Raw genomic sequence first — 10,607 nt, forward strand, 5'->3', positions numbered from 1 at the left:
TCTATACTTAAGCCAATTTGCTTTTTTCAATCTGAAGTGAGGGGTGCTTGTGCTTTCCAATTGGGCTGGACTACTACTCTTATTATGACCCTCAATGTAGATTATTATAGGGGAATGATCACTAAATAGCAATGTATGATCTGGAATTGTAACAGTAGTCCTTGTGGCTAAATTAGGGCTAGCAAATGTTAGGTCAATTGTAGTGTGACCACCAGTGAAATGATTTTTACGGGTTGGCAATCCATTAGGAGTGGCCAGGCAAATTGGAGATTGTAACAGAAAGTCCTCCATACTCCTTCCAGATGAGTTCACAATATCGCATTTGCACCAAACCTTGCTGTGTGCATTAAAATCTCCTGTTATGATCAGTCCTTCATTAGTAGGAATATTCTTTGATAACTCATCAATAATGCCACCAATTTCACTATTGTTGCCATTTGCATTGTATACATTTCAAATGTTAATGGTTGATCCATCTTGTTGAAGTATCCTGCAGCCATTGATTTCAACTTTATAATCTGGATGATCCTGCAATTCAATCTTCCATTCAGTAAAATGTAAATGCTTTTTCACGCAGGTCAGTACTCCACCTTTTGTACCTTCTGATCTGTCTTTTCTTATCATATTATATCCTTTAAAAGTCAGATTTATGTATGGCTGCAATCATGTCTCTTGTATGCATATTACATCAATTTCATTCTCCTGACAATATTGTAAAATTAGGTCTTTTTTCTCTTTCATTACTGATTGGGCATTCCATGATAAAATTTTAAGGTTCATTTTGGGCATTTTCAATTATTCCATTCATATTACAAACACTGGCAATCTTTTGTTGATTGAGACACCCTAACTCTAATTCTTCTACCAATCTGCAAAGTCTTTCAATTCGCTCAGATAATGATATCTTGCTCATTTCCAACAATTCGGCTTTACAGAGTAAGCCTATTACCATTTTTTCTGCAGTTTCTTGTTTTGTAACCTTTCTTATTTGTTCAACACTGTTGGCTGAACTAAAATTGTTTGGTGCCAGACTTTTCAAATTTGTCCTGTTAGCTGCATCTGCATAGCTCTTATAAGTTACTTGGGCCATCCTGTAACCCATTTGATAAGATTCTGCCACTTGTAGTATTTCACGATGTTGTTTCCTCACTGGACAAGCAAACGAAGTGGATGCATGATTTCCTCTACAGTTGGCACAAGAATAAGCCCTTGGTCTATCTGGGGAAATTTCACTTTTCAAAGGACATTTGTCTGATGAATGTTTATTTGAACAACGTAGACACACTGGTTCCTTGGCTCTACAATCCTTTTGCAGGTGGCCATACTTCTGGCATTTGTGACACTGCATGATTCTACGAAGGTAAACATGTACTTCTCTTTTCCTCCCACAAAACCAAATGTTTGGAGGTAATTTGTCAATTTCAAATGTCACCATTACTGCAAAACTGTCTTCTAGTTTTCTTGTTTCCCTGTTGAACCTTTTTTGTCTCACTATGTCACGTATTATCATTGCACTTTGTAGGCACTCCATTATATCTCCTGTTGTTAAGTTAAGAGGAACTCCCTTTACTATTCCTCTCACAAGGGGCACTTTCAATTTTGCTGATACCTTAATGTCACCAATTTTTTCAATGTTCAGAATTATGTTTTTTGCATTCTCATTTTGAAGGTATACAGTCATTACAGACCTGCCTCTCATAACATCAAACTCAAACTTGTGGCTTGTAAGCAATACTTTAAAAAACTTTACCAAGTCAAAGTCAGGTGGTAAAACTTCCCCTTTATTAATCACTTCGATTTCAACCCTGGTGGCAAATTGTTCTGCTGTGGGAATGTTAACATTTGAAAACTCCTGTTTGGGTAGTTTATCAATATTCTGTCTTTTTGTCTCCAGAATATAGGATTTATTAGAACCTGGGGAAACAGCTCTTCTTTTACGGCCAAAATTCTGGATTTGACCAAGCCTTGGCATTTCTGTTTGTCTTTTGGCTCCTTCCACATCATATGGGTTTGCAACTGCCCTAATCTCATCATCACTTTCACATGACAGTGCTGGGAATTGTTCTGAACTTAATGGAGTAAATCTATTAGCTATAGGCACGTTGTAACATGGGGGGTTGTTTACTTTTTCTTGTTGGATCACTGAGTTTTGCTGAACATTGATACAATTTGATGGTGCTGAAGCATAGCCATGGCTATAGGAAGATTGACCCTGATACTGGTTAGGCCAGCCTTGTGGATGTCCATACTGCCCAGGACTCAGCTGATAAGGCTGAGCCCAGTTCAACATCCCTTGCTTTCCATTATAATAAGGGTTAATTGGCACAAATTGTCCCTGACCCCCCTGGGGGTTTGGCAAATTATTCATCCTTCCCAAATTCACTTCAACTTTTATTGTACAATTGTCAAAAAGTTTTAAAACACAAAAGTATCAATGAATTCTAGAGAATCACAGGTAATAATATAAAATTATAAACTTGAAGCAAAGATTTTACATCCAACCGTTAATCTTTTCTTCCCCCAGTGTGAGCACTTTCCAAAAAGATTCAAATATCAACTATTTAAACCTTCGTGCAATTAGAAGTGAGATAGAAAGTCTTTCTTCAAGACTTGCAGTCTCGATTTATTTGTTGTTGGATCTCACTGTCATTGTATAAACAAAATTTGATGAATTCAACTCGGAGAATACTATTAACATTCAATTACTTCCGTAAATTGTCTTTCAATGCATTGTATTTTTGCGTTTTCATGAGAGCAAGTGAGACAATATTTACTTAGGATTGACGCATTTAGGTCAACTCTATACGAAGAGACTTAAAAAATGGTCGATAATCTACAAGTGGCTTCCTTCGGGGCCGATCCAACGGAAATGTGCCCGATCCAAGAGGTAGAAAAAAAAGAATCTGCCAAAGATTCTACCAAAAGGTAGAATAATCTGTTGAAAATTGCACGGAACTAAATAGCACAATAGACGGGGCTGTTAGAATGGGGCTTGATTCAACTACGAGATAGAGCAACCTAGTTGGGAGGGAGGTGGAGGGACAGGATCAGCAACATCAGTGATACAGCCTGCTGAAAAGAGCCAAATATATATGAAATACACCTTAGTCCACGCAAAAGCTGTTTATAACTATACTGTTGTCGGCTGCAGCAGCTCATTGCTGATATTCTTTGTAAAAGCTTGATCACCAGTACTTAATTTTATGTTTGGGTAATTTTTGTTTTCTTTTTGATTCTTTAGGGTGTAATATTTTCAATTTATCCAAGTAGTATCTTCAGTAAATCGTAACTTTTCTTCAGTAGCACTCTAATAAAATTCTCGCCCCATCCCAAATAAAAATGCTGGCACTACGGCCCTGGTTATAACCCTTAAGGTGTTTGGTCATATATTGGCCCATAAGTTGGCATGGTATTCATATGATGGTAAGACAGCCAACCTTATTGATTATGCTATAATAAACCGAAGACTGACAGGATCGATACAAGATACTAGAGCATATAAGAGTCCTGCAATTGATGTTAAAAGTAATGATAATATCTAGAAGTGTCTGGGGTTAATTTGAAGCTGAAATTTCTGAAGGGTAACTACCTCCACGGACATTATGATGTTGGTAGACTCCAGGATGAGAATTTTAGAGAAACTTTCCAGGAACAGTTGGATACTAAACTTGAGAGTTTAAAATTTGACAATGTGGAAGATGGTTGGAATAATTTTAGGAAAACAATTTGTGAAGTTGCTGATGGTGTCTTAGGGAAGAGAGTTAAGATTGCAGCTAGGAATATTAGCGAAAAAAATACGTTTAAGAGAGAGGAGAAGGGGAATGTACAAGAATAATCTGAGTGACAGATCATATGAAAACAAAACAAATGTTATCAAAGTGGAGAAAGCTTTAAAATATACACAAAGGAGTTGTGAAGTGGAGACAATAGATAAAGTTACCTTGGATCTGGAAGATGCAGCTAGATGGCATAATAGGAAAATATTGTACTGACATGTTAATAAACTGAGAGGGAGCAGTCAATCTTGACCTGTCCCAGTTAGAGATAGGAATACTACTACTACTACTAATAACTCACTGCAGCACCAAGCAGCCTGAGGCCGACACAGCTACGCACGCTCCTCCTCCAACCTAATCTATTTAAAGCCTCCCTCTTTGCACCCTCCCAGGAAGTTCCCATTTCCTTTAAATCTTAATTTATGACATCCTCCCAACCCAGACAAAGACGACCTGCATTCTGTGTAGCCTCAGACGGTTGGCCAACAAGGACAATCTTCGGCAATCTGTCATCCTTTATCCGTAGAACGTGGCCTAGCCATCTCAACCTTTCTTTCATTACAGGCCTAGAAAGCGGGATTGAACCACATTTTTCGTACGGCCTACTGTTTTAAATACAGTCAGTCAGCCGGGTACCCAGAACAATCCGTAGGCAATTTCTCTGGAAAACATCTAGTAAATTTTCATCTGTTTTTCGGAGCGCCCATGCTTCAGAACCATGATTGACCACTGTCATCACTGTAGCTTCCAATATTCTAATGTTGGTTTGCAGACTTATCTTTCTATTCTTCCAAACTTTTTTAACTGTGAAAAAAAACACCCTGAGCCTTAGCTATTCTACTTTTAACATCTTCACTGCTCCCACCATCTTTACTAATGATACTACCAAGGTAATTGAAGCTCCCAACCTGATCAATCTTTTCGTTACATAATATCGCCTGTTCATCTTCACTTATTCCTAGTATTAGTGACTTAGTCTTCTTAACATTGATTTTCAAGCCTATTTTAGCACCCTGAACTCGCGAAACCTCTAAAAATTCATTCATTTTGCTCATACTTTCATCTAATTTGCTTAAATCATCAGCATAATCTAAATCCAGGAGCGTTTTTCCTCGCCATTTGATTCCATGGTCTCCAATTGCCTTTCCTGTGCTTCTTAAGACGAAGTCCATCAAAATGATCCATATTAAGGGGGATAGAACACAACCCTGCTTGACTCCTGATTTAATGCAAAACTAGTTGCTAACCTCATTTCCTACCTTAACCACAGCAGTATTATTCTCGTACATAGCACAAATCACTTTAATGTATTTTTTCTGGTACACCATATAACGATAAGACCTTTGTTAACGCTCTTCTATCAACAGAATCGAAAGCTTGCTCATAATCGATAAAACTGAGGACCAAAGGTGTTTGACAACGAAAAGACTTCTCAATTATTAACCTAAGAGTGAAAACTTGGTCGAAACAACCTCTACCTCTTAAAAAACCACATTGTTCTTCCCTTAAAACCTTGTCTACAGCGTCTCTCAGTCTAAAAAGTATCATATTGCTCAGTAGTTTGCTACCTACAGAGACCAGACTAATGCCTCGATAATTACGAAACTCACTCTTGTCACCTTTCTTATACAGTGGTTTAATTAGGGTTTTCCTAAAATCATTATAATTGACCTGTCCCAGTTAGAGATAGGAATACTACTACTACTACTAATAACTCACTGCAGCACCAAGCAGCCTGAGGCCGACACAGCTACGCACGCTCCTCCTCCAACCTAATCTATTTAAAGCCTCCCTCTTTACACCCTCCCAGGAAGTTCCCATTTCCTCTAAATCTTAATTTATGACATCCTCCAAACCCAGACAAAGACGACCTGCTTTCCGTTTAGCCCCAGACGGTTGGCCAAAAAGGACAATCTTCGGCAATCTGTCATCTCTTATCCGTAGAAGGTGGCCTAGCCATCAGAACCTTACTTTCATTACGGAACAATCCGTAGGCAATTTCTCTGGAAAACATCTAGTAAATTTTCATCTGTTTTTCGGAGCGCCCATGCTTCAAAACCATGATTGACCACTGTCATCACTGTAGCTTCCAATATTCTAATGTTGGTTTGCAGACTTATCTTTCTATTCTTCCAAACTTTTTTAACTGTGAAAAAAACACCCTTAGCCTTAGCTATTCTACTTTTAACATCTTCACTGCTCCCACCATCTTTACTAATTATACTACCAAGGTAATTGAAGCTCCCAACCTGATCAATCTTTTCGTTACATAATATCACCTGTTCATCTTCACTTATTCCTAGTATTAGTGACTTAGTCTTCTTAACATTGATTTTCAAGCATATTTTAGCAACCTGAACTCGTAAAACCTCTAAAAATTCATTCATTTTGCTCATACTTTCATCTAATTTGCTTAAATCCTCAACATAATCTAAGTCCAGGAGCGTTTTTCCTCGCCATTTGATTCCATGGTCTCCAATTGCCTTTCCTGTGCTCCTTAAGACGAAGTCCATCAAAATGATTCATATAAAGGGGGATAGAACACAACCCTGCTTGACTCCTGATTTAATGCAAAACTAGTTGCTAACTTCATTTCCTACCTTAACCACAGCAGTATTATTCTCGTACATAGCACAAATCACTTTAATGTTTTTTTTCTGGTATGAAATATACCGATAAGACCTTTGTTAACGCTCTTCTATCAACAGAATCGAAAGCTTGCTCATAATCGATAAAACTGAGGACCAAAGGTGTTTGACAACAAAGAGACTTCTCAATTATTAACCTAAGAGTGAAAACTTGGTCGAAACATCCTCTACCTCTTAAAAAACCACATTGTTCTTCCCTTAAAACCTCGTCTACAGCGTCTCTCAGTCTAAAAAGTATGATATTGCTCAGTAGTTTGCTACCTACAGAGACCAGACTAATGCCTCGATAATTACGACACTCACTCTTAACTCATTAATCATACTATCAGCACCTGGAGCCTTATTATTTTTTAATCCTTTTAGTACTGTCGCTAATTCTTCCTCAATAAACAAATCTTCCTTCACATCCAAGGTATCACAAACTTTTTCATTTTCATCTATATCTTTCCTGCAAGTGTTTCTCGGTTTAGAACACTCTCAAAATGTTCCACCCATCTTTCTTTAACTTTTTCCTTGTCACTAATTGTGGCCCCATTTCTATCTTTAACTGGGACTAGTCCGGATTGTCTACACCCTTTCAATTTATTAACATGCCAGTATAATATTTTACTATTTTACTGTCTAGCCGCATCTTCCAGATCCTCAGCAATTTTATCCATGGGGTCACAATTAATGATAAGGAAAGAGTTAAATAGAGATGGGGCGGGACATATTGAAAATGTGCTAAACCGCGACACACTTTCGCGAAAAGATATAGAAAAAAAATGTGTGATAACTCGGATGTGAATGAATATTTGTTTTGTCAGGAAGAATTATCGACAGTACTAAAAGTAATAAAAATAATAAGGCTCCAGGTACTGAAATTGTGGTAAATGATTTTCTTACATATGGTGGCTCTGAAGTTAGAAATAAGCTACTGAAGATTATGAATATGATTTTTGAAAAAGCGGAAGTACCGATTTCAGGAAAACCTGACAACCACCAGAGAACAGAGCTCATAAGGTTTGGTGTGTAAACCAAAATTGGGTGTAAATCCATAGTAGCCAAAAGCTTGAAAAGCGTTTTAAATTAGAAGAAAAACAAGTCAACAAATGTTGTTATTCTAAAAGCATAAAAAATCCTGAGCGGCATAGGTATACCACTTTCACTTCATATTCCAAAAATATCATTACCGAATTTCTTTTGTTAAAGGTTCACGCAATCTCTATAAAAAAATAAAAGAAAAAAAAGATGAAACAATTTTTAAGTTCAGTTCAGAACTCCTAAATTGTTATGTGAACTGCAAAAATATTTGTGGTGTCCGAGCAATAATTTAAATTTTAAATTTCAACTAGAAAAATACCTTTAAATTTTAAATTAGTTTTTTTTTTTTTTAGATAAAACAAACTCGAAACGTGATAAAGCTTATAAGTTTGAACCCTCTAGGATGAATTCAATGAATGAACAAGCCTTGGATCATACAATTATTTTAGCAAATGAAACCGATCAGTCCAATCGTTTTCTAACGGAGTGTACTGGAACTGAGCTATTGAATACAAACATTTCACGAGCAGACGTTTTTGATGAAAATCTAGCCATCAAGAAGCTGACTAGCCAGCTTAAGCAACTACCAGCCACAAAAGAAAAGGATGCAGCAAATCAGAAGAATGAAACAACTTTCCGATATGATGATATACCGTCTATATGCAATAATTATAAGAATACTCTTGCCATATATATAAGAAGTCACACCCGTGATAAGCCATACAAGTGCAATACATGTAATAAAAGCTTTTCTCAAAAAAATCATCTCATTCAACATGCTAGGATTCACACTGGTGAGAAGCCCTTCAAGTGTGACGTATGCAAGCAGAGTTTTAATCACAAGAGTAATCTTTCCGTACATGTGAGGACCCACACCGGTGAAAAGCCATTCAAGTGTGACGTATGCAAGCAGAGTTTGCATACGCTCAAGTGTGAGCGTATGCAAGCAAAAGTCTACTCTTACCGATCACTTGAGAACCCACACTGGTGAAAAGCCATTCAAGTGCAATACATGTAATAAGAGCTTTTCTCAAAATATTAGTCTCATTTGTCATGTGAGGATCCACACTGGTGAGAAGCCCTTCAAGTGTGACGTATGCAAGCAGAGTTTTAATAGAAAGTCTACTCTTACCGATCACTTGAGAACCCACACCGGTGAAAAGCCATACAAGTGTGACGTATGCAAGCACAGTTTTAATAACAAAAGTAATCTTACCGTACATGTGAGGACCCACACCGGTGAAAAGCCATTCAATTGTGACGTATGCAAGCAGAGCTTTAATAGAAAGTCTACTCTTACCGATCACTTGAGAACCCACACTGGTGAAAAGCCATTCAAGTGCAATACATGTAATAAGAGCTTTTCTCAAAATATTAGTCTCATTTGTCATGTGAGGATCCACACTGGTGAGAAGCCATTCAAGTGTGACGTATGCAAGCAGAGTTTTAATCACAAGAGTAATCTTTCCGTACATGTGAGGACCCACACCGATGAAAAGCCATTCAAGTGTGACGTATGCAAGCAGAGTTTTAATAGAAAGTCTACTCTTACCGATCACTTGAGAACCCACACCGGTGAAAAGCCATTCAAGTGTGACGTATGCAAGCAGAGTTTTAATAGAAAGTCTACTCTTACCGATCACTTGAGAACCCACACTGGTGAAAAGCCGTTCAAGTGCAATACATGTAATAAGAGCTTTTCTCAAAATATTAGTCTCATTCGTCATGTGAGGATCCACACTGGTGAGATGCCCTTCAAGTGTGACGTATGCAAGCAGAGTTTTAATAGAAAGTCTACTCTTACCGATCACTTGAGAACCCACACTGGTGAAAAGCCGTTCAAGTGCAATACATGTAATAAGAGCTTTTCTCAAAATATTAGTCTCATTCGTCATGTGAGGATCCACACTGGTGAGATGCCCTTCAAGTGTGACGTATGCAAGCAGAGTTTTAATAGAAAGTCTACTCTTACCGATCACTTGAGAACCCACACCGGTGAAAAGCCATTCAAGTGTGACGTATGCAAGCAGAGTTTTAATAGAAAGTCTACTCTTACCGATCACTTGAGAACCCACACTGGTGAAAAGCCGTTCAAGTGCAATACATGTAATAAGAGCTTTTCTCAAAATATTAGTCTCATTCGTCATGTGAGGATCCACACTGGTGAGAAGCCGTACAAGTGTGACGTATGCTAGCAGAGTTTTAATAGAAAGTCTACTCTTACCGATCACTTGAGAACCCACACTGGTGAAAAGTACAAGTGTGACGTATGCAAGCAGAGTTTTAATAGAAAGTCTACTCTTACCGATCACTTGAGAACCCACACTGGTGAAAAGCCATTCAAGTGTAAGGTTTGCGACCACAGTTTTAGTCGCTGGTATACTCTCAACCAACATATGAGAACCCACATGGGTTAAAAGCCATAAAAGTAATAAGAGCTTTTCTCACAATATCCATGCAATTCAACATTAAGGATCCACAGTGGTGAGAAGCCATTCAAGTACAGTTTTAATAAAAAGACTATTCTTACCAATCACTTGAGAACCCACACCGGTGAAAAGCCATTCAAGTGTGACGTTGGCAAACATACTTTTAATAACAAGAGTAATCTTTCCATACATATGATGACCAACACCGATGAAAAGCTACACAAGTACAATAATTGTAATAAGAGCTTTTTTTACTAAAGAGAGATTTTTAAAAGAGACATTTTTAAAAAAGAGAGCTTTTTTAAAAGAGCTTTTTTACTTCTGTAATAAGAGCTTTTTTACTCTCACCCAACACATGAGAACCCACATAGGATAAAAGCCATACAAGTGCAATAAAAGTAATAATAGCTTTTCCCACAATATTCATACAATTCAACATGTGAGGATCATTCATGTGAGCCATTCAAGTGTGACGTATGAAAGCAGAGTTTTAATAAAAAGACTATTCTTACCAATCGCTTGAGATCCCACAGCGGCGAAAAGCCAAACACACGAGAACCCACACTGATGAAAAGCCATTCAAATGCAAAACATGTAATAATAGCTTTTATTGAAATATGAATCTCTTTCAACATGTGAGGATCCACACTGGTGAGAAGCCATTCCAGTGTGACGTATGCAAGCAAAGTTTTAATCATAAAAATATGCTTGCCCATCATTGATAATCTACA

General features: G+C 37.6%; 1 protein-coding gene across 1 annotated transcript; it reads left to right on the forward strand.

The window, feature by feature from the left end:
- The first annotated feature begins 2,434 nt into the window (after positions 1 to 2,434).
- Positions 2,435 to 9,642, forward strand: LOC136036339 (gastrula zinc finger protein XlCGF57.1-like). Its single transcript, XM_065718528.1, has 4 exons — positions 2,435 to 2,455; positions 3,375 to 3,525; positions 7,801 to 8,434; positions 8,490 to 9,642. Exons 1-4 carry the CDS (start codon positions 2,435 to 2,437, stop codon positions 9,640 to 9,642), a joined length of 1,959 nt encoding a protein of 652 aa, XP_065574600.1.
- Positions 9,643 to 10,607: the final 965 nt, after the last annotated feature.

The sequence above is a fragment of the Artemia franciscana genome, chromosome 1 (assembly GCF_032884065.1).
Source record: "Artemia franciscana chromosome 1, ASM3288406v1, whole genome shotgun sequence".
Taxonomy (NCBI): Eukaryota; Metazoa; Arthropoda; class Branchiopoda; order Anostraca; family Artemiidae; genus Artemia; species Artemia franciscana.